This window comes from Magallana gigas, chromosome 7, assembly GCF_963853765.1.
Source record: "Magallana gigas chromosome 7, xbMagGiga1.1, whole genome shotgun sequence".
NCBI classification, from domain to species: domain Eukaryota; kingdom Metazoa; phylum Mollusca; class Bivalvia; order Ostreida; family Ostreidae; genus Magallana; species Magallana gigas.
The window spans coordinates 33,202,667-33,226,140 of NC_088859.1; the positions used below are offsets into that span (position 1 = coordinate 33,202,667).

General features: G+C 36.3%; 6 protein-coding genes across 9 annotated transcripts; 1 reads left to right on the forward strand and 5 right to left on the reverse strand.

Moving 5' to 3' along the window:
- Positions 1 to 1,340: 1,340 nt before the first annotated feature.
- On the reverse strand, positions 1,341 to 6,569 carry LOC105347299 (regucalcin). Its single transcript, XM_011456308.4, has 5 exons — positions 6,150 to 6,569; positions 3,327 to 3,506; positions 3,000 to 3,215; positions 2,755 to 2,898; positions 1,341 to 2,396 (listed from the first exon to the last, which is right to left on the reverse strand). Exons 1-5 carry the CDS (start codon positions 6,304 to 6,306, stop codon positions 2,188 to 2,190), a joined length of 906 nt encoding a protein of 301 aa, XP_011454610.3. The 5' UTR covers positions 6,307 to 6,569; the 3' UTR covers positions 1,341 to 2,187.
- A 254-nt stretch (positions 6,570 to 6,823) lies between these two features.
- LOC105347298 (uncharacterized) lies at positions 6,824 to 8,798 on the reverse strand. Its single transcript, XM_011456307.4, has 2 exons — positions 8,511 to 8,798; positions 6,824 to 8,391 (listed from the first exon to the last, which is right to left on the reverse strand). The coding sequence occupies exons 1-2, from the start codon at positions 8,731 to 8,733 to the stop codon at positions 8,252 to 8,254; spliced, it is 363 nt and encodes a 120-aa protein (XP_011454609.2). The 5' UTR covers positions 8,734 to 8,798; the 3' UTR covers positions 6,824 to 8,251.
- Positions 8,799 to 8,914: 116 nt separating this feature from the next.
- Positions 8,915 to 9,470, forward strand: LOC105347297 (uncharacterized). Its single transcript, XM_011456306.4, has 2 exons — positions 8,915 to 9,137; positions 9,286 to 9,470. Exons 1-2 carry the CDS (start codon positions 8,915 to 8,917, stop codon positions 9,423 to 9,425), a joined length of 363 nt encoding a protein of 120 aa, XP_011454608.3. The 3' UTR covers positions 9,426 to 9,470.
- A 166-nt stretch (positions 9,471 to 9,636) lies between these two features.
- LOC105330682 (regucalcin) lies at positions 9,637 to 13,802 on the reverse strand. Of its 3 annotated transcripts, none has more exons than XM_034457948.2 (6): positions 13,645 to 13,802; positions 13,068 to 13,249; positions 12,507 to 12,686; positions 11,514 to 11,729; positions 11,098 to 11,241; positions 9,637 to 10,584 (listed from the first exon to the last, which is right to left on the reverse strand). In XM_034457948.2, exons 2-6 carry the CDS (start codon positions 13,222 to 13,224, stop codon positions 10,364 to 10,366), a joined length of 918 nt encoding a protein of 305 aa, XP_034313839.2. In that variant the 5' UTR covers positions 13,225 to 13,249; positions 13,645 to 13,802; the 3' UTR covers positions 9,637 to 10,363. The 3 variants fall into 3 exon arrangements, with proteins under 3 accessions (XP_034313839.2, XP_034313840.2, XP_034313841.2); XM_034457949.2 differs by having other exon boundaries at positions 13,660 to 13,800; XM_034457950.2 differs by having other exon boundaries at positions 13,651 to 13,788.
- A 1,877-nt stretch (positions 13,803 to 15,679) lies between these two features.
- Positions 15,680 to 18,191, reverse strand: LOC105336647 (uncharacterized). The gene is made up of 2 exons (XM_011441052.4): positions 18,055 to 18,191; positions 15,680 to 17,870 (listed from the first exon to the last, which is right to left on the reverse strand). Exon 2 carries the CDS (start codon positions 17,834 to 17,836, stop codon positions 16,130 to 16,132), a length of 1,707 nt encoding a protein of 568 aa, XP_011439354.3. The 5' UTR covers positions 17,837 to 17,870; positions 18,055 to 18,191; the 3' UTR covers positions 15,680 to 16,129.
- A 1,156-nt stretch (positions 18,192 to 19,347) lies between these two features.
- Positions 19,348 to 23,198, reverse strand: LOC105336648 (regucalcin). Of its 2 annotated transcripts, none has more exons than XM_011441054.4 (6): positions 23,080 to 23,198; positions 22,216 to 22,374; positions 21,709 to 21,888; positions 21,315 to 21,530; positions 19,866 to 20,009; positions 19,348 to 19,624 (listed from the first exon to the last, which is right to left on the reverse strand). In XM_011441054.4, the coding sequence occupies exons 2-6, from the start codon at positions 22,370 to 22,372 to the stop codon at positions 19,419 to 19,421; spliced, it is 903 nt and encodes a 300-aa protein (XP_011439356.3). In that variant the 5' UTR covers positions 22,373 to 22,374; positions 23,080 to 23,198; the 3' UTR covers positions 19,348 to 19,418. The 2 variants fall into 2 exon arrangements, with proteins under 2 accessions (XP_011439356.3, XP_011439357.3); XM_011441055.4 differs by lacking the exon at positions 23,080 to 23,198 and adding an exon at positions 22,906 to 23,054.
- Positions 23,199 to 23,474: the final 276 nt, after the last annotated feature.

The window sequence follows — 23,474 nt, forward strand, 5'->3', positions numbered from 1 at the left end:
TTTGCCCGAGTGAGTGCATAGGAGAGTTGATTAAAATCAACTCCCAAAAATTGTGACAATAGACAAAAATAGTTTTTTTTCTGCTGTTGCAATAATTAACATACGTAGTAGCGAACCCCCTAAGATTAATTTTCAATCCGCACCTGAACTAGTAAAAGCATCAAAAGTGAAACAGATTATTATATATATTTATGCAAAATGTTCCTTGAAAATAGCTCGATATACTAAGTTTTTATACAAAACAAGCACCTGTTCTTTTTTTTAAAAGCATGATATAGCACACAAGGAGCATCAAATATGGCTATGATTTATTAAGCAACAACCACGTGTAGAGTGGTTGAACACGAACGATAACTCTGTTCTGAATATCATCGCTTAATTCAAATAGTCGCTAGATGATAAAATAAGACATATGTCTTAATAGATTTTCATGTTTAAACACAAATCAAAGTAGCATATGATATGAAAAACGTCTAGTACTTACGTATTTTGAGAATGTTATCCGAACACTTATACTTCCGCTCGAAATTTCACAGGAACTGAACAAATCTATCTCGGTGAAATCTCTTGAACTTTCATTCGAGCACCTCTTGATTTATTGCATACATAACAAAGATAAAGAAAACATTCCGAACACATTCGCAGGGGTGACTAACCAGCTGTCAAATCATTTTCTCGACTTCTCAAAAGAGAATAACTTCTAGCCGTTCCCATTTTTTCCTATCCTGCACAGTACAACCAAACTTATCATTTTATAACTCAAAATCTAATAAACTTAAAATAAATTTACTCTATCACTTACTATTATTAATACAAACTTAAAAGAAGATGGGGGAACAAGATAGCGCAAATGCCCATTTGGTTTTGTCGTTAAAAAAACAATTTCAAATTAATTTTTTTCCAACCAAATATACTAGATGATATTAGATTACAAGTTTACAAAAGCATGATTTCTAACTATATTCCGTTTTAAATATTTTAACAAACGATAAGAAAAAAATAAATTCTAAAGTTTTGGTGGTATCGAACCCACAACCTGATAACCCTAGCTCTATATAGTCATCTCATGTCTGGTGCTCTAACCTCTGAGCCATTTCAGTCACAACAAACATCATTGTTAAATGCTATATGCAACTTCAACCACGAATTGACGGACTCGTAGTATTTCTCTTAAACGTTCAATTGTTGGGATACAAAATGACATTTTTAAAGTATAGTGGGTCATCTCTCCACGGTTTTGTTGATTGAAATCGGTTTGATTTCCTTTAAACCTCATATAGACTATGACAAAAATATGGAGCCCAGGCCCACTCTATAGAAGTTCTAAAAATGACACTATTTGGAGGTTTTGACACGCATACCCAGTATAAATCAACCTATTCTAAATATTGAACATATCTAAAGGTTATAAATCGATGTTATGGTAAATATACATTGTTTTCAATAATTGAGAAAGAAAAAATATTAGATTTGTCATATTTTAATTCTATATTATCTTACCTATCCTCCTATGGGCAGTTTACACGCCTTATTCACCCATCTTCTTTTAGTAAATGGTTACATGTATGAGTTTAATGATTTTCCAAAAAATAACATAGCATCAGCTAGTTACTTTTGTTCTTTTATGGAATAAATAAAAAACGAAAAAAATGTGATTTTTTTTCTTGCTTAACAGCATAAACTCTAAAATGCTTATCTTAATTATGTTTTCAAAATCTGTAGAAAATGATATTAACATTGGGTTCAGACTTTATTTTCAGCTTCAGGGAGAAGATTAGGTCCAGATCGAAAAAGGCTTTTGAACAGTTAATTAAATCACTAAATTTTCACTTATTTTATTACAGTTGTTTAAACATTGAGTGATAGAATGTTATTTACATTTTTATCTACATTTCTGGGTCATGAATTCAGCATATCAAAACAAACTAATATGGATGAATGTAAAATATATCCTACAGCCAATGTTTTTGATTCAATGCATAGATTTCATTGTTCTACTTCAATAAACATACCGTATAGGTTTATTTACTACGATTAAAATAAAATTCTCTTATTTACAACAAGTTTAAAAATTGAAGACTACAACTTTATTCATAATTTAAGCATTCATTTTCTGTCTTCGTCAGTTTTTGTCGTTAATATGTGCAGTAACGAGAATGTCACATTGACATCTCTATGGGGATCCGTTCATCCCTCATAAATGTGTGCTTTTCGTCCCCTTACACCCAGGTCAGTGACTCGAAACACGGACCCAGAAAGCGGATATTTTTCAAATTCTTCTGACGAAACTTCATAGGCTGAAGAGGTGACATAAAGCTCATCTAAATTCTTCCCACCAAAACAACAGGAAGTGATTCTCGAGGCCGATGGGATTTCAACATGCTGTAGTCGTTGTCCTGTAACAAAGTAGCCACAATCCGAAGAGTTATTTAGGAAGCCTATATCATTTGTTCAAATATAATTACTGTATACAGGGGAAATTTCGCCCCCGTTTTATGTTCACCCATTTCGCCCTCCTTGTCAGCGGGCGAATTTAAGACTAGGCGAATTCCATTTTGTCAAACCATCTCTTATTAAACATAATTGTGTATGGGAAAATTTCAGACGGGGCGAAACTCTTTGCAAGTTCAAAAGATTTAACGGTGCGAAAATGAGCCAGTATACAGTATTTACAACTGAAATTAACTCTACCTGATGAAGACCTGTTAAGGGGTAGACGATATAAAACTTGAAAATAAGTAAACCATGCTATACCCGTTTCTGGATCGTATCTGATGACTTTACTGGCTGCGAAACACGCTACCCAGAGCTTGTCTTCTTGGTCAACAGTCATACCGTCAGGAAAACCGCAGTCATCCAACGGCTTCCCCGCATTGTCTACAATCACTCTCTGGTTGGCTGTTTGTTTTATAGAAATTAAGAAACTGTATTAATTTTTGACAAAAGGATAAACTTTCATGCTCAGTGAGTAGAAAGTGGTTCGATTTTAGGATACATACAAATGTTTCCTGTTGATTTGTCAAAATCGTAGCGATAGATTTGGCGCGGCGTAGAGTCAATGAAGAACATGGATTTGTTGTCCGCTGTCCACGCAAGACCATTAGAAATGCCAACATTTTTTACCATTGTATGTAAACTGCCATCCAAGTCCAGTCGATACAAGCTTCCAATCTTGGGCATACCTTCAATGGTGGGAACCATTGGGCCCATCGTTCCTACAATTTAAACTCTTTGCAATGCAGTCTTTGCTTTCCAGGTGCATGTTTATTAAAATTCAACCCTTTTATCAAGCTGTGTTTCTAATATAAGTATGTATGAATGCATACCCGCCCAGACCCTTCCCTGGGGGTCACATTTGCCGTCATTGAAGCGTGTCTGCAGTCCATGGTCCACCTCGTGAAGTTTGGTCACTTTCTTGGAGTCCCAGTCCAAGTGGACCAGACAACGTCCTACTCCAGCAATCAGTCCCCCTTTTCTGGCAGGAACCACAAATCCCACATTCTCATCTAAAAAGTTTATTTTTCATTTTTTCTTAAGAAAAGACAGGGGAAGGTAAAGAAAGTTTGAAATGGATGACAATGCAACGTTAAAATTTCACTTTGACTATGACAGATGTCATTTTGTCCTTTTGTTATGAATTAATAGAGATATTTGAATGTAGAAATACATCCCCGCAAACTAAAAGTCGGTGATACACTGTAATTATTTGGGCCTTTCGTCCACCCCTCTGTGATTCTGTCTGTATGTGACAGAATTGTTTTTTGACGATATCTTAAAGCTGCTTGGTCCGATTTTATATCAAATTTTATGCACGCTATTAAACGATGGCTATGCTTAGTATATGTATAATAATAGACATTGCAGTAGTTTTACCCGTCAATTATGCCAAATTTCAATGAAGAAAAATACGTACAAAATTTGCAAACAAAACAAACGACATTAAAAGGTACTGCGTTATTTCGCCTCATGTTCAATTTCACCCCTGACGACGAGACGGGTATGGTTGTATTACGAATTTGACATCGCTTTAAATAAAGGTCGAAATGATCAGACAAATTACAAATAAACATGTGTACGTTTTGTTCGCTAATATTTCTAAAGTCTGCTTTCTTTACAATCGATGCATAGCGTGCGGGTTGAATAACCCCAATCATTCGGGGGACGAAACCAAGCGGTTTCCTTTTCTAAACATTCCCGTGATGCATTTTGGTTTGTTTTTTCGTTTGCCCAAAGAGAAATTATTTTTATTTACTTTCAATATTTCTAACTTTGAAAGGAGACTGATTCTGCTTGTGTAAATAGGAGAAAGTCCATAGCTTTCTAAGATATATGATTTGTATGGAAAAAAAATCAGATACTGTAATTACAAAAAAATCGGACCAAGCAGCTTTAAAAACCTTTGAGTATCTGCAATGAACTTTTTATCTTAACACCCCTTAGCCTAAAGGAGATCCCAACTATATGATCAAAGGTTAAGTAAATACATCTCCAGTTTTACATACCGGTTTACAATAGAACACAATAAACAGGCTATATGTTGTTAAAGAGAATCATTCATAGACAGGCCGATTCTCGTGTTGCACATTCTTCTTTTTTTCCCTTAAAGTTGAACACTTAGTCTACTCATAAATAGGCATCGTCACACGCGTATATAAACCTTTCGATTTCGTTACATACGATTCACCCATGCGAATGTGTTCGGAATGTTTTCTTTATCGTTGCTAAGAATGTAATAAATCCAGAGGTGCTCGCATGAAAGTTCACGAGACTTCACCGAACTTTGTTTAAGTCCTGTGAAATTTCGAGCGGAAGTGTAATTCTAAACCAGTGAAAGTATTCCAATTTTAATGTACTTTAATCCACATTAAAATCGACAGATGTCCCACACCACCTTAAGCGAAGGACACAATTCTCAGAATTAGCTTGATCAGAAATGGTTCAGGATGTCATCAGTTTAAAAAAGAATAGTTATAGTATCCTGATTAAAAAGTCGGAGGCACACCTGCTCACGTGTTGAAAAAAATGTGAAATACTCATTATTTTATTTTCAACATGCAACATAAGAACACACTGCACATGATACACGTTAGGAGGTCCTCTACGAGAATACGTGGTACTCGTATCACCCCTGCGAATGTGTTCGGAATGTTTTCTTTATCGTTGCTAAGAATATAATAAATCCAGAGGTGCTCGAATGAAAGTTCACGAGACTTCACCGAGAATTGTTCAGTTCCTGTGAAATTTCAAGCGAAAGTATATGTGCTCGGATAATATTCTCAAAATACGTAAGTACTGGTCCTTTTTCATATCATATCCTGCTTCGAGTTATGTTAAAACATAAAAATCGTCTAAGATGTATGTTTTATTTTACTACCTAGCGGTTATTTAAATTAAACGATGATATTCAGAACAGAGTTATCGTTCGTGTTCAACCACGTGTAGAGTGGTTAAAAATATAAACATTGGGTTGACTTAAAATCATAACCATGTTTGATGCTTGTTGTGTGCAATACCATGTTTTTAAAAAAATAATGTGTGTCTGTTTTGCATAAAAACTTAGTATATTGAGCCATTTTCAAGGAACATTCTGCATAAAATAGTACAGTCGGTTTCACTATTGATTCTATTACTAGGTCAGGCGCGGATCGAAAAAAAAACCCTAAGGGGGATCTCTTCCAATCATGTTTATTGTTGCAACAGCAGAAAAAAACTATTTTTTTGTATTGTCACATTTATTTCTAGAACACATTTTATCCACCAATTAATGACGATAAAATTTAAAGTCAATAAACCTCTAGGTTTTATATTGATTACAAGCACCTAGATTCTCTGAAATAGACTATTAACACGAGGCACGGTTTTAACTGCGAAACTGAAAGGGTCAAATAAAACCACGTGGTCTAAAATTTAAATGACAATAACATTCGCAGGGGTGGTATGCAGTTACAGATAACAGAGGCGTGTTCAGCAAAGCGAGCGCTCGGGAACGCTCGCTAAAATTTTTGTTGCAGGTATAGGGAATTTGGCGAGCGCTTGCTCGATTGAACACGCCTCGGGTAAATCAGAGTTCTACACGTGGACACGTAGACGAAAACAATATCTTAGTAAATATTTCCCTAGCCATAGGTAATACTCTTGTTTATATTTACCTAACTGAATGACGTCGACAGTTCCCGTCTCAGGGTGATATCTATGAACGGTGTTTTCAAGTATGTCCACGAAAAGAAGTGTGTTGGTGACGTCATCCCAATGAGGACCCTCTGCAGCGGATTTTGCTGCATGTTTGACCACACATTCAACAGCCATTTTAAAATCTTTGTCTAGGGGGAAATTAAAACCAGGGCATCAGTAATGCATGTATAGTACGTACACTGACTTATCGGACGCGGTTTGTATGTCAATAATCTTGTGAACTAGATAGCTCGTCGCGAGTACAAACACAGTGTTTTCTTGAACAGCTGCTGTGATATCGTACTGAAACCTCGTTTCCCTGCAGAGTATAAGAGCTAGTCTGGTATAATTACTTACCCGGGCAACAATACACGTTTGTGGTTGAAATTGTCAACTTGTTTTGATAAGATTTTACAGCTAATATTAAAGAATAACGAATTGTTGCACATTGTTTTCATTTCTAAACATTTTCTTACCACCCCCCCCCCCCTTCCTCCTAGTGTTTAATTGTATAGAGATATAACATATCTATTCTATGGATTGACTTGGTTTTATGTTCTTTATATTTTAAATGCATTAAAGTTAAAAAAAAACCAACCCAGTTCTACTTTTTTTTATCTTTAGCTTAGTACCATTTTAAGAAAGTTCGATGGTTGTGGCCATTTTTAGACTATAATGATCTCCTTAAGATGAAGAACTCTATATAAAGATATAGGAAAATACTCAACATTTAAGCTAATAAATATGGATTTTATTTTACAACATAAAAGTTGATAGCTTAAAACAGCATTTCTTAAAACTAAAGGTAGATCTGAAGGTTAATGTGTTGACCACACAGCCTCTTGAACAGCCGACTGGTTCTTAGACTTTCCTTTCAATCCCAGGATACTGACATACATACTAGGTTCATCATGTCAAGTGTCTGTCTAGAGCCGAATGTAAGACATATCATTTTATTTATCTGAGGATCTCGATAAAGCGTCACAGATAACAAGAATTGTAGTTTTTCATGTGAGGAATTTTTTTTTAATGAAAAAGTATTGGAATTCCAATTCAGAATCCTTTCCAACTTTTGCAACCATGTTTTGAATACACTTAAAACTTACTTTCAAAACATGCTTAATCAGTTCCATATTAAGTCTTGTTCTCTATGATGCTACAATGTATAAATTTAATCATCCATACATAAAATTATTCCAAGAGACTAATGGGCCTTTAAGTTTACCTAGATAAAATACAACCTTATAAAGAATCCACAGAAATGTATGTAAATAATTACAATAAATTCCTGTGCCTCTTTTAGTGAATAGGGGTATAATAAATAGATAGACAGATATGCAGTATGGTTGATAGATCTAAATAGTATTCCTGACATAGTAAATTGTACATTTTTTTGGTCGGGAGTAAAGATGAACTGCTAATTGTTTTATTCTATTTAACCCTTTGCATGACCTGTAGAGCAGTAAATTAACGCAAGAACTATCAGCAAATGAGTTTTAAATTTTACAATTTGGTTGAGGCCTCATTGCGCACTCAAGTTATACACTCAATTTGTCTTTTACGTGTCCAGAATTCATCATCAGATTTCTAAAGTTTCATACCTTTTCAAAATAAAAAAAAAAAAGGTTAAAATCTTTAGCCCGTTAGCTTGCAACATGTGAAAGAGTCAAGAAAAAAAATTCTTATGTATAACATTGTCCTTATTTTACCAACATTCTTGAGCTGGGGTTCAAGAATTTTGTTTAGAAGTCATTTCCATTTTAATTTTTTTTCGATGAGAAATTCTGCTAAATACAAGTTCCTCTTACCTGCCTATATATACTTGTACATGTAGTTATTAAATAAAGAAATTTACGAAGAGTTTTTTTGTTGTTCATTTCTTACAATTTCGATGCAACACAATTCTCTTTCACTGCAACTACAAATAAATAACTTGAAGTCAGAACACTAACCAGCATCACTTTACCATATCATATACCACTTAAAAATCCCAATTCCTTTTGGGGAAATATCAAATAAAAATGTAATAACACAGGATGGGATCAAGGTTGTTTATTACAAGTAAATTGTAATAAGAGTGTTATTGGACGCTGAGATTGACATATTTCTCCAGCCTCTCCATCTCTTTATGGGCGACTTCGATCTTCTTCTGGATGAGGGCCTCTTCCCTTCTCTGCTGAGCCAGCTTCTGTTTCTGGGACTGGACCTTTTCCTGGTCGTCTGTTAAACAGAAATGTTTTAGAAACATCGTGTTCGCAAACCAATACGATTATCAACTGGTTTTACTGTATTAAATTAGGTAAAATGACCCCATAACCAATCCCACTGTATTAACCTACCCCTCCATTTTTCAAAATCCTCTTTCTTGAGCTCTGTCAATCTACTTGGTGGCATCTTTCGCTCCTCCTCGGAGACAAACATCAGACCGAAGGCCAGCCCACCTTTCTTCTCCGTCACATCCTCAGTGACCATTGCACGGCGCACCTTCTCGTACACCTCCGCCTCCTCCTTCATCACTCCCACCTTGTTATTTTTCGCAAAACAACTCTGCAGCAGCCCCATATTGATGTACACAACTTGACTACATCAATCGTCGAGACCAATTGTGACGTCACAATAAGTCCCCAATTATGACGTTGCCCATTCGGGATGTTACAACAAATAATGCAACCTCATAGAGGATGACGTCACACTTGTGTCTTCATCTATAATTTGTTGATAGAAACCGTCCGGTTGTGTAGATATGGGATTGTTGCAGAGTTGTTTCGCAAAAAATAACAAGGTGGGAGTGATGAAAGAGGAGGCAGAGGTGTACGAGAAGGTGCGCCGTGCAATGGTCACTGAGGACGTGACGGAGAAGAAGGGTGGGCTGGCCTTCGGTCTGACGTTTGTCTCTGAGGAGGAGCCAAAGATGCCACCACGCAGATTAACAGAGCTCAAGAAAGAGAATTTTGAAAAATGGCGGGGTAGGTTTCTGCAATCTAATTCTTCGGAAATCTATGTACATGTAATATACTAGAAAGCAATTACTAGTAGTTTGATTGAAAAATTATTTGTACAAGCTTCCATATGCGTGTACAAGTTTAATAAATCGTTTTGTTTTCTTCTCAACAGACGATCAGGAAAAGGTCCAGTCCCAGAAACAGAAGCTGGCTCAGCAGAGAAGGGAGGAGGCCCTCATCCAGAAGAAGATCGAAGTCGCTCATAAAGAGATGGAGAGGCTGGAGAAATATGTCAATCTCGGCGTCCAATAACTGTGTTATTACAATTTACTTGTAATAAACAATTTTGATCCCAAACCTGTTTTCTCTTCTTTTTTGGTTGATGTATACTATATGTATTCCGTATGAATCGACATAGAATAAGATGTGGTTAAAGTGAAGTTAACACAATCTTTATTCTTCGCCTGCACATAGTACATGTGCGTCTTATCTTATTGTACTTTAAAAATAACAACTGACTACCTTTATCTGTATCAGTTTATTGTAAATTGAAATGAAAGCATATTTAACGAGAACATTTTGTCATTGTAAAATGAAGCGTGTTAGTATAATATTTCGTCCTATGATGCGACAAGATGAAACTTTTAAAATAAAAAGGTTGTGGGGTTGGGGATTTACAATGTAAAAGTATAAGTGAAAAAAAAAAACATACCAGTATGAAAATAAAAAAAGCTTTGTGTTCACCAATACCTAGAGCCATAGCTATGGTGGAATATATTTCATACCAAGCTCAATATTCATGTCAGTGCGGCAGACTATAGTTGGCATTTTTTAAACTGTGTAGTTCAGCAGCACTTTAGCTTGTAAGGATGTACATTGTACTATAGGCATTGCTACAAAAACAAAATCTCTAGACTCTAGGGATATATTGGTATTCCCCGACAATTCCTCTGAGGCAAAATTGCCAAATAAATATGCATATTTAGCTTTTCTTTAAATCACTTCTCATGTAAAACCCAATATCTCTATTGCACTAAGAGGGCACAATTGCAACACAGAATCAATATTTACATGTACGTAGATTTCAAAAAGTGGAACATCTCATCGACTTGTCGATAAACTTTACATAATTGTTCATTCAATTATTTAATTATCTTTTGTTTTTAACAAAACAATCTGACATCAAAGTTTATTATGTAATGAACATAATACTTGTTCACATAATATTCTGTGCACCTCTCCCTCATCTTTTATTGAACAGTTACACTGCCTTCATAAACATTGGCGGGAAAACCTTTGACCCCTAATCCTTTGACCCGGAAGAGGGAACCAGATAAGGGAAACTCTTTCATTTCCTCTTCCGGTGCTTCATAAGCAGACGTTGTTACGTAAAGTTCGTTCAAACCCTTTCCTCCAAAACAACACGATGTTATTCTTGACGCTGGGAATTCCACAGACTGCATGGGCTCACCTGTTGATGTGAATTGTAAAGCATTATCAAGATTTTTCTCTCTCTATTTCTTTCCACGTAACTGTTCATATTCGAACAAGCAAATCATTTGAATTAATATCTTTGATTATAATGTTTCATTCAATTCATATATATTACAATTGAATTTAATATATAGTACAGTGTTTTGTGTAGCATTGTGTAACAATCACAAATATAGTAGTTTCATCAGGGTTCTTCCAAAATTCAACGATATACATGTGCATGTAAAAACCTTTAATGGTCTTCAATTCATGTGCGCATCTACAGGAGAAAATGGGTTCAAAACCGACTTTCCCTAAACCGCACACACCTGGAAAAGTTACCAAATTCACATCGTAAGCTACCGCAAACCCCCATCCCCATGCTATCATATTATCGTCAGACTTGCACAATAAGTTTACGGACACAATACATTTACGTACATCAGAACGTGGTATGCGTCCCCCCCCCCTCTCTCTCTCTCTCTCTCTCTCTCTCTCTCAATTTATCAACCTGTTTTCGTGCTGTACTTGACGACTTTCCTGCTAAAGAAGTTGGCGACCCAGGCGTTCCCCTCGGTGTCCAGTGTCATTCCATCCGGTAAACCAAACTCGGGCATGGGCTTGCCTGAGTTGTCAATAAACACAGTTTTGTTCCCTGGACAAAATAAACAATGAGATTTTTCCTAATTGTTATCTTTAAAAAAAAAATTCTATTTTATTACGGTTTTTAGATTAGGAATAGCATTTGCAAAAAGTTGCCAATAAAACAAAAACCAGATAATTTTTCCTGAAAATCTATATTAATCGAACTTAACTTTAAATCTGACTAATAAAACATTTCAATGTGTTAATTTTGATGGGAACATTGAAAAATTAAAACATTTTAAAAAAACTTTAAAGTATTGATACTAATTAAGGTTAACTAACCTATTTTTCCTGTGGAACCATCGAAATCAAATCTGTACATTTGCCGCGGAGTAGAATCGATATAGTACATTGTCTTTCCGTCTTCTGACCAAGCCAGTCCGTTAGAAATACCCACTTCCTGTATCACCGTCCGTAAGCTACCGTCTAAATCCAGACAATACAGACTTCCGATTTTCTTCATACTTGGAATGTCTGGTTTTGGGGGGCCCATGGTTCCTATTCCAAAAGAAACAGATAATTGAAGAAACCCGTTGATATTATCTACTGTCATAAAACCCTTCTTTACTCATTTCATCAACAATTTATTAGACAAGGGGTAAGATAAATTCTATCTCCATCGCATATGATATTTGAAATATCATACAGCTTGCTAGAACACGTTTCCCAGAAAAGGAAAAATAACAAGTGAAAAGCTGTCAATGTGACAACAAACCGGGTTTTCTTTTATGTGAACTGTATCCATAATCCATGTCAACCCTGAATTGATAAACACTACCTACCGTATCCAGTGAAATGGAGTACCCTATATGCAATATTTTGCCAAAAAATGACTAAGTTCAAAAGCTGGTATTTCTTTCATAAATTGTCAGAAATCAACATCCTAGCAATATACACACCTCTAATAAATGAGGGTACCCTATATGCATTATTTTGCCAAAAAACGACTAAGTTCAACAGCTGGTATTTTTTTCATAAATTATCAGAAATCAAATTCCTAGCAAAATGCACACCTGTGATATATATACAATTATCTGCAAAAGAACAACGTCCTATCTTGAAAACTGTAGGAGTTATCCGTACAATGAGGGTACCCTTTTGGCAGCCGCTCGCCCGCCCACCATTTTCACCATTTAAGTCACCGGATTTTTCCGTTGGAAATCCCGGTTAAAAATACTTTCGTAGTATATTTACCAAACCAATCAAAAAACCTAGCTTTGTTACACTGTACACGCACCTCGAAAATATTCATAATTTATATTATCATGTCTGTACCTGCCCAGACCCTTCCCTGGGGGTCACATTTGCCGTCATTGAAGCGTGTCTGCAGTCCATGGTCCACTTCGTGAAGTTTGGTCACTTTCTTGGAGTCCCAGTCCACGTGGACCAGACAACGTCCTACTCCAGCGATCAATCCCCCCTTTTTTGCGGGAACCACAAATCCCACAGTGCCGTCTGAAGCATAATGCAAAGAGAGATAGAGGGCTATTTTAATTGCGTACTACACTTTACTAAACGTTTGTGTTACCTTCCTTTTCATCTGATTTTTATGCGTTATCATAAATTAGCCAATTTGTAACAAACTTTCTGGATGTACTAATTTTTTAAAAACTGTACTGCTTTCTTACTTTCGTGTGTTGCGTTACTCTACATTTACTTTTGAAATTTGTTAGCAAAAGAACCTTCTCTTTTAAAATAACTCTTTAACCAGATCTTACACTGAGTATAACTTTGCAAACAAAATGCAGCGCCAGCGCATGGACGTTTAGATATGACAGGCTCTCAAGTTTGTGTTTTAATTACAAATGATCAAATTCCTAATAAGCCAGTATGTACCTAGGACAATTCTTTCGTCTTTACCACTGTCTGGATCATATCTGTGGATAGCGTTTTCGTAAATATCTACGTATAATAGAGTATTGGTGACGTCATCCCAATGAGGTCCTTCCCCCACCGTTTTTGCCGCATTCTGTATGACACACTCAACAGACATCTTTTTAAATTTACACCTGATGTTGCTAGAAGGAGAAAATAACGTTTGAAATATATAGTTATTATATTTTGTATATTCACAGGCACCTGAATTTTTATCAATCAGTTACATGTATCAATAAGCCCGATAAAAAAAAATTCTACCCCTATCACATCATCGTCGGAAATCCACGGTCGGGCTTATCTGCTGTGGGTTTCCGACGATGCTACTACATATAAATAAAGAAGGTGGTGTATTTCTATGTAGTAGGGATATAATTTTTTTTATTTAGCTTATTGAGCGACTGATTGATAAAATTAAGGTGGTATATTGCAATATTACCCTACATGTATTCCATACAATATTTATTTATCAAAATTGCCGAGTCGACGAGTCGATTGATCATATATATAAGCGAGATCAGAAATGCATAAAACATACCTTTACCATGTTTACCTTATGACCTTAATCTCAAATGCTGTTCGTGTTACTGTACTGGCCAATGGCTGAGGTGAAAAGGTCCACCAAGGCACGTCTGTGTCGCGCTACGTCAGGGGCATAGAGTAAAACGTGGAAGTAAGGCGGCACATATCCACACTGCAATTCGGCTGTTGTCGGATATTCGGTGCAAGGAGAGCTAGATGCTCTTTAAACGTGGTTGAGTCTTTATTTCTTAATGCAACGATCAATCTGTACTTCAGCAAACAAAGTTTGTTATCTTTAACACATAAATGATTATTCTTTCCGAAGCCAAAAGCAGAGACCAAATCTCTCTTTTCCAAATGATCTACAGATCTTCAAAGTTTTTAAAAATAAAATTCAAACAAACCCCTGTTAATTCATTTTGCTACACGGGATGCAATAGAAGCTCAGCACTGTCCTTTTCACGGTACATGTAAACCATAGCCCTTTATTGAATAGGACTTTCTTCTATTAATTTTGTTTCTGATATAAATGAAGGGAGAATTGCCATACTTCAATTATAAACATAGCAAATGTGAACTTACGTCAATTTATACTAAACTTAAACCTACGACTGTTTTGACGTATAACGTCAAATGTACGATTTTTTGTAGTAACAAAAATCCTACGAAAAACTCGTACGCCAATTTTACGTTAACGATTAAACGTAGTTTTATTTTGGTGAATAGATCTCCTAGACCATATTTGGACTTACACTTTTTTGAGAAATTCATTTACATAACAGTGATATTTTATACCAAAATAATATGCACAAAAGTAAAATCAAAGACAACCACGGTTATTACAGCCAGATCAAAAAATACAAAGTCAATGAATAATAAATTTTGACGACGTAAGGAAAATGGGGACAAAAAGGTGTAACTTTCCATAGCTGGAAGGAAGCACAGCCAAAAACAAGAGTTGTTATTATGACGAATTGCGAATAATGCAACAAGGTTGGAACCGGAGAATTTAGATTTTGCATTTATATTCTTCTTACATTCCAAGTGTATTATAAATTAGAAAATTTGAAAATATTATGTTTTTTCTAACAATTAAAGATCATATAATAGCTAAAAATCAGTGGCGGCGGAAGCAAATTGAAATGGGGGGGGGGGGGGGGGGGGCTAGACTAATCATCAGAAATCTTGACAAACAATTAAAAAAATTCCCAAAATCATGAAAATCCTAATCCGGGGGAAGGGGGGGGGGGAATACCTATTGTTTCAAAAAAAATTCTTACCCTGCCAAAAATGTTTCTCCCCAAATCCCGAAATTCCTAATCCGTAGGGGGGGGGGGGGGGGGGGGGGCTAGTAGTATACCTTTGACTCCAACTTCTCATTCTTATCAAGGTTGATTTAGGAATATAATTATCTTTGCTGCAAGAAAAAGTGGGGGGGGGGGGGCTGAACCCTTTATGATGCTTTGTGCCTAATGGTTAGGTCTAACTTTGCAAAAAAAGGGGGGGGGAGGTAAGCCCCCTACCCCCCCCCCCCCCTCCCGGTTCTGACGCCTATGAAAATTAGAACTACGCGCCTACTACTATAGAACCATTTTTACAAGACCTTGGACTTTCGGTAAGATGTTACTAATTTTTTTTGTGTCAAAACAAGTTGAGAATGACGCTGGTTTCAAGTGAAATATACACAGATTGCGTAGTCTCAGCTCAAAAGCTAGACAAATCGTGTTATTTTCAAAGAGCAATGGCTGATCATGAGTAGGCAGCAATAAAATAGACAGACCTACGTCATAGTGTTGTTTGACATAACTACCCAAAGTCCAAGCTCCTGTTAAAATGGTTCTAAATAGTTAGACTTTATAAAATAAAAGTGTTTTGGTTGTTTCTTGTTTTCAACAGGGTTTTCCAAAGGATAAATCACTTTATTATAAATGGTGAAGGTGGGTGGCGGGGCGGCTGCCAAAAAGGTACCCTTATTGTTCGAATAACTCCTTGGATAACGATACCGGTCGAGTGATGTTGTAAGAACACTCAAGACTTTCATTTCCAATGCCCGTTATATTCCGTAATTTTTATGAATATTAACATAAACAACCCATAGAATTGGGATACACGTTTATGAGACTTGCAATACAAATTACATATTTAATCCATGCATAGTATAAAAAATGTATTATACAACTTTTTACTACATTAATTTGTACTATTCTAAAGTCTTACAAAATAATTTTTAGCAATGAAAAAACTTCTGTTAAAAGTCAAGTTATTGAGTATTTTTTCCCTACAAAACCATAACTGTATATAATAATTACAGGTACTTATAACAAATACTAATATATTGAATAATATCATATATAATGCCGTTATTGTCATATTAGGAAAATTTCAGTACAGTTTCTTTGTGCATCGCCTTGTTCTGTTTACTCATGCCGTTGAATTAATATAACTCATTGTTAATAATCTTTGAGTAAAAAATTAATGCGCGCCGTGTTTGGAGAGTCAGTCTAGTCGGTGAGGTGGTAAATGCTTATAAATCCAGCTCCATGGGAAACAGCCAATTTGGAGGAATTCCCGTCCGAAATCGCGTTGATCTCTCGAGGACCGTCCACGTTGGCTGCTGTGTCATAGCTTCCAAGATGTGTGCCGTTAGATGACACGATGTGAATTTTGTTTCTCTTGCAATCTGCAACCAGAAGATGGTCCCGTCCGTCGAGAGTTGTGCCGACAGGGTTCAGGAGAGGGAAATCCGAAGTTCCGTGGAAAGATCCCCGGATGGTTCCGTCTCGAGAAATAAAGAGTATTCGATTCTTCTGCCAGTCGCATCCGGAAATAATGCCATACTGGAAGATGTCGATGGATCGTGGGCAGATAAAGTAAGGTCGTTGTTGTATGTCGGAGGCGATTGTAAACTCGACTGTCCCGTTGGAGTTGATGATGTCTATTCTTGGCGAACCGTAAGGCTGGCATACCCCGCCGATCAGCCTGGAGCACCGCTTGTCGTAGGAAATACTTGTGTAGCCAGTTAGGGTTGTGATGCGGCTTGATATTCTCATTATTTTGTCTTCAACGGCCACTTGTAGCAAAAGCCGCCCACTCGGGATTGTTACAATGAAAAAGTGTCGGAAGTTTGTACATTTGGTGTACACAATATCTGTAGGTTCTCCACCAGAAAATACCATCACATTGAACAGGTCACCGCTTTCATGATACAGCTTTAACTTGGAGTTCCATTTATCAACAAGAACCAGGCGATCTGGAGGAATCCAAGTTATTCCCACGACATACCCCTTGTTATCCTCTGGCAGAAGAGTCGGAAATGTTCTCTGATACTCTGCATTTTTGTAAGGGTAATTTGCAAATGGCGGGGCAGAGGGCAACTCAACTCTCAAGTTGGTTTCATCTTCAGCTATTATCCTTCCTGATTTGTTTGCTTCAACGACCCCTAACGGTTTTGTGAAGACTTCTTCAATTTCTTGATTATACTTGAAACTCACCTCTAGCTTTGGGGGAGTTTTCAGTGAGATGGATCCCCCTATTTTGGTCAAGTGGTTATTCATTTCTTCTAAGACATTTTTGTATGCCAGTGCCTTGGGTTGGGATTTGATGGACTGCAAATTACATTTTTCTAAAATCTCTTCTTTGTTTTCAATTGATCGCATAACGGACTGATTCCAGATGACGGATTGAGAAAGTTCGAACTCTTCTTCATTCAAAGCCTGGTCTAGCTCGTGCATCAATGTGGCCTCTTTTTCTTGAAGATACTTCTCAAATCGATTTTTCAGCGAAGTGATTTTTTCCCTGATATCCGTTTCTGCCTTTCTTTTGATTTTTGAGAACTCCCTTTCGTTCTTAAATGCATGATAGCTTGACTCTTCAGATCGCAGCTTTATCTTTTTCAGGCTGATTTTGACTCCGTTTTGCTGAGTTTCCAATTCTTTCAACAGTTCTGGGAGGGACTCAAGTTCTACACCAGTAGTGTCGTCTTTAGTTTTTGAAAACTCTATTATACTTCTACTGAAATTGTCGTCTGGAAGCGCACCCACCTTATCTAATCCTTCTATAGCTTGATGACATGTAGGGCATTGATCCAGGCTGTCTCTCTTTTCTGTAACACAATTGCCACAGATAGTGTGAAGGCATGGCAAAAGCTTTGGGGACTCCAACCGACTGTGACAAAATCCGCACACCAGCAGTTCGTCCGGAATTTCCATTTCCGATCAGATTTGTTTTAAAGTTTATACTGTGCTAAAAATAAAAAAGAAATATCTGCGATTAAAAGAAACAAAATCAGTATTGCGCAACTGGCATTTCAAATTCAGCGGGTCAAAAGCACAGTCAATCAGGTCTTTTGATCCGATAAAATAGTATCTTAATTTATCAACAGATCAATGAATGAGAGGAAAGCAATATTCGGTTTCCCGTTGTTTACCTGTGCACACCTGGGCGAGTGGACAAATGAAATGGCGTAGTGTAAATAATGGAAAGAGCGGATCGTCAGTTTGTCACACAGCATTCAACACCGTTAAAAGCAGTGAAACGGACAGAAAACGACGATGAAATCCTACCTTTTATGGCCGATCATAACAAATAAAATTTAACAATCATATTATGTCTTAATTGATATATAACTCCACTAAAATGTTAGTTAGATACAATCTGTAAATGTTTAAAATTACAAGTACCAAGTTTTGAATGTCCATTCTCTTTTTATTTAAATTACAATGGAAAAAAATATCATTTGTACCAAGTCTGTGAATATGCTATTTTATTACACGCTCACTACGCGATTAACACGTGTAAATGGACATGGTCACGATTTTGGTCAAATTCTATTTTTCTGTTTTTATTATTTACAATGCTTTAGGAATGCATTTCTAATGAACAGATGAAATTTGAGAGTCAGTCATTGAGTTATAAGCAAAAATTAATGGCTAGCGATTCTTTGTCATGTAAACAAGGCTCGTGCCCTGTTTTTGTTTACAAATATTCAAAATACATGTAAAAAACATTTTCAAGCTGATTTGATCGTATTCCTATTCATTTTGAGCATGAATAAACAGTTCCTAACAATGAACACATTCTTTTTATGTCTAAAACTGGAATTTTCACTTCAACATTCAAAATGTAAACAAAAGCTTTGTTTACATAGCAAAGAATTGTAAGCCCTGTAACTCGCTTATAACTCAACGAATGACACTCAAATGCCGGTTGCCTATTAAAAATGCCTTATTAAAGCATTTGAAACATTAAAATCGTGACCATGCATCATTTTTATATACTAAACGCAGTAATAACTTTACTTCTTGCATTTTCAATCAAAAAATTAAATGATAAAATTGTATAAAATTGTTGGACTTTTATAATGTGCAATGAGTATATAAATCAGATAAGGAATATGCCATAAATAGATAATTTAATTTAAAAAGAGAGTAAAGAACAGCGGGTCTATACTTCAGGGTGGGAGATGTTCCTCAAGCACCTGTGGCTTCAATCAGATCCTCTAAATGTTAATTACAGAATTTCTTCATCATTAAAGTTTTAAATATAAATTCTTGGACATGAATGCAGCTTTTATTGCGGATCGTGTATTATTTACTGATTCGTTTTCATTATGTGGTTATTGACAACGTCGTCAACAATTTTCAATTTAAAAAAAAAATTAAAAATACCATGTAAAAATTTATTCAATAAAAAAGAACATTTTTAATACTAGTATATGATAAAAACTCTGCCTTGGAGTAAGTTCGTATAACCATTACTTAAAACGCAATCTCTCTGCAACAGCTCGGCTGCCTATCCTTCATACACATTGGCGGGGCGCCCCCGCACTCCTAAACCCGTCACCCGGAAAACCGACCCAGTCATCGGATACTTTTCTCTTTCCTCCTCCGTTGATCCCTGCACGCCACACGTCACATACAGTTCATCGAAGTTTTTCCCGCCAAAACAACAAGAAGTTGTTCTTATAGCAGGAATGTCAACAGTTTTCGATTGTTTACCTGCAAAATTAAACATTTGAATACAGATTTGATTGTATACTTTTGGAAAATTGAAATTATAGAAGTATGTTACGGTCGCTTAAACTTCAAATGAAAACCAACATCCCCTCATTCATTAAATCTTCAGGGGGTTTTCAGTTTAAAACATATTCTATAAAGTTCTTGTTTTTTTTTTAAGGTATAAATTACAGAAATACACATGATGAAAATGGCAACAGAATTATATTTAGAAATGCCTCACCAGTTGTTGGATCAAATCGAACTATTTTCGCGGCGCCGTAACAAGCAACCCATATTTTATCCTCTGTGTCAATACACATGCCGTCTGGGTACCCGAGGGTGGGGATTGTCCCCTCTCCAAAATCCACGACCACGCGCTGGTTACCTTTGGAAGGTGAATGCAGACGTTTGAAAATCGAAATGTAAAAATGATATTCGTCTGACAGATGATATTAAACGACCTTTATTACTGAAAGTTCACACATCAGTTTTTTTACAAAAAAAAATGTTCAGAAATCACACTTCGTGGCGAAGGCTTCTGATATGAATATCATGGAATGTGTGTAAGATTGATTAATATGAAGTGTGCTGGCGTCCTTCGAAACCTTCAAAACCAATCCCTATTTTTTGTTGTATAGTTTCCTATCATTGTTTATCCCTTTTTATTATACAAAAAGAGTGCATTTATATGGTGGCATATCTCTGCCCCTTGTGTGCTAGTTATTTTTCTATTAATTATGTCGACATGCAAGATAAATATGTTGACATGCAAGATAGTTATGTCAACATGCAACATAACTATGTTGACTTGCAAGAAAACTGCAATCAAAAAAGAGTTATAAAAAATCTCAAATATCGCCAACATGTGACATCCAAGATTCTAGATACGCTACCTACTGATGTCAACATGCAACTTATTTATGTTAATATGCAACTTCTTTATATCGACATGAAACTTATTTATGTCGACATGCAACTTATTTATGTTGACATGCAACTTAGTTAAGTTAACATGCAAGATAAATATGTTAACATGCAACATATTTATGTCGACATGCAACTTAGTTATGTTGACATACAACTTATAAGTTGCATGTCAACATATTTATCTCGCATGTAATCATAACTAAGTTGCATGTCAACATATTTATCTCGCATGTCAACATAAATAAGTTGCATGTTGACATAAGTAAGTTGCATGTTGACATAAATAAGTTGCATATCAGCATATTCATCTTGCATGTTAACATAAATAAATTGCATCTTGACATAAAAAGGTAGCATCTAGCATCTTGGATGTCACAGGTGGGCGATATTTGAGATTTGTTTAGATTTTTTATAATTCTTATCTAATTGCAATTTTCTTGCATGTCAACATAATTACGTTGCATGTTGACATAATTATCTTGCATGTCAACATATTTATCTTGCATGTCAACATATTTGATAGAAAAATAACTTGCACACAAGGGGCAGAGATATGCCACCATACATTTACATGTTCAAACTTTCCAATTTATCAAATAAATATATTTTTGGGTTGATGTGTCTTTTATTCATAGATATATTTCCTTTGATAATTCAAATTACATAAATCATGTCAAATGGACATACATACATATACATGTAGCACAAGTTAGAATTTTAACATTACACATGCAAAATGGTATTACACAACTACCATACTTACTTATATTGCCCGTCTCAATGTCGTAGTCAAAGCCATACACTTTCCGGGGAAGTGAGTCGATGTAATACATGGTTTTGTTGTCTGCAGTCCACGCAAGACCGTTTGATATATTGATCTTGTTTACGCATGCGTGAAGAGAACCGTCAACATCCAATCGAAACAAAGATCCTCTTTCTCTCTCCGGATTGGCTGGTTCCGATTCGTATCCCATGGTTCCTTCAAAAGTTTAATAAATTTTATGTTGCGAATCATGACTTTTCATAGATACATGTGGATTGTTTTTTCTATCCAAGTAACTTTTCTTGCAATCATTAGCTGCAATAATGTCGCCTCTCCGATTTTTCTATCTGTAGATCTAAGAATTGTCTTGATGCTGGGTATACCAAATACTTACCCGCCCATACTCTTCCCCTCGGGTCGCATTTGCCGTCGTTAAACCGATTTTTTGTTCCTTTGTCTACTTCGTGAAGTTTCGTGATCTTCCGGGAATCCCAATCGACATGAGATAGCGAGCGACCCAGACCCACAATATAGCCTCCTTTTCTGCATGGAACAACAAACCCTACACTATCATCTACAAGTTCAGAAAAGTTATCGCTTTGAAAGTGTTCCAACTGAAACAACATACAGTAGCATTGATGATTTTGTTTCCTCAATGCTATCCACTTTTTATGCTAATTAATACAACTTTTGATTATGATTACCAAGACTTCATATAGTATTAAGTATTATTTCACAAATCGCGATCAAATATAAAGCAAGGAACAAGTGCAGGTCATTTCATGCATAATATCATTAAGAATTATATAGGTTGTCAGGAGTACATTTCAGATCTAGTATTGCGGACGTGATTTTTTTTAACACTATTATTTATTACCGTCAAGTGTACATAATTATGTACCTAGGTGTATCTTTTCGTCATTCCCGGTGTCTGGACTCCATCGGTGTACGTCATTGCTCAGAATGTCCACATACAACAGCGAGTTCGTCCTGTCGTCCCAGTGTGGCCCCTCCCCTATTGACTGACAGCTGTTCTTGACCACCACTTCCACAGACATTTCTAACGAGGAATTGACAGTACATGTAGTAGTATTTCTGCTCTGTCGCGAAACAGACGTGATGAAAGTGAAATAAAGAAGAGAACGTCCATTGTCACCACCATGTAAACAACTTTGAAAGTCTGTGTTGACCAAAGCTTGGTAATAAAATGCAACAACAAATATTGCTGATTCCTAATTATCTCGATATCCATATGATAAATGCCAGCATTATTACGCAGACGGGTACTTGACCTACCTTGCTAGTTTTATATATAAGCAAATAGTAATGTTTTCAAACTATGAATTTAAGCGCCAAGGGATAAAACTTTGTAGTGATTTGCTAGCTGCAGGTCTGTAGCTTCCATGCTAAGGCTAAAAAATATGGATGGACGACCTTAGCTGCAGGTTTGTAGCTCCCGTTTGAAAATATTCGGATAGACAGGTCGTCTATCCAATTTTTTTCAGACCTGGAGCTGCAGACATGTAGCTAATGTTTTGGAAAAAGATGATGTACGTTCCGTGATTGAGTACCTGTGAACTTGTAAAATTACCTGGGTCCTTTTGCAAACTTGAAAATACGCCCACTGGTCAGTTAAAATGGTTTCCTCCATGATAAACTACACGTGCGCGGGTCAACTAGGACGTTAAAGTAAATCATGCATCGACTGATCCACACCACAAGTTTTGTGACGTTTAATTATAAACAGGTGCATCAAGTTGCTTACCTATTCTACCCAAATCCTTAGAAGTAATACAAAATCCGAGATAAAGGTAAATTTGCAATAAACGTTGTTCTGGGCCGTTATCTTTACAGGTGAACACGGTGAACCAGCCATAGTGTGATAGTGCTAATGCGACGGTTATCACAGAATACATGTAAAAGTACCGCACCACATTTAATACTTGTGAATAATATTATACCAGATTCGAAGAACTCAAACTTTGTTTCTCCTTTTATATGTGATGAAAAAGTAAATACGCAAACCCAGAATTTTTTTTCGGGGGGGGGGGGGGACGAAGGATAATTTTGCCTGCAGGGGAGGTGGCCCAAGGCTAAAATTCGTCTTATACTATATGTGAATTTTATAATTCGGAACCCGACCCTTTCCCCCTCTAGAAT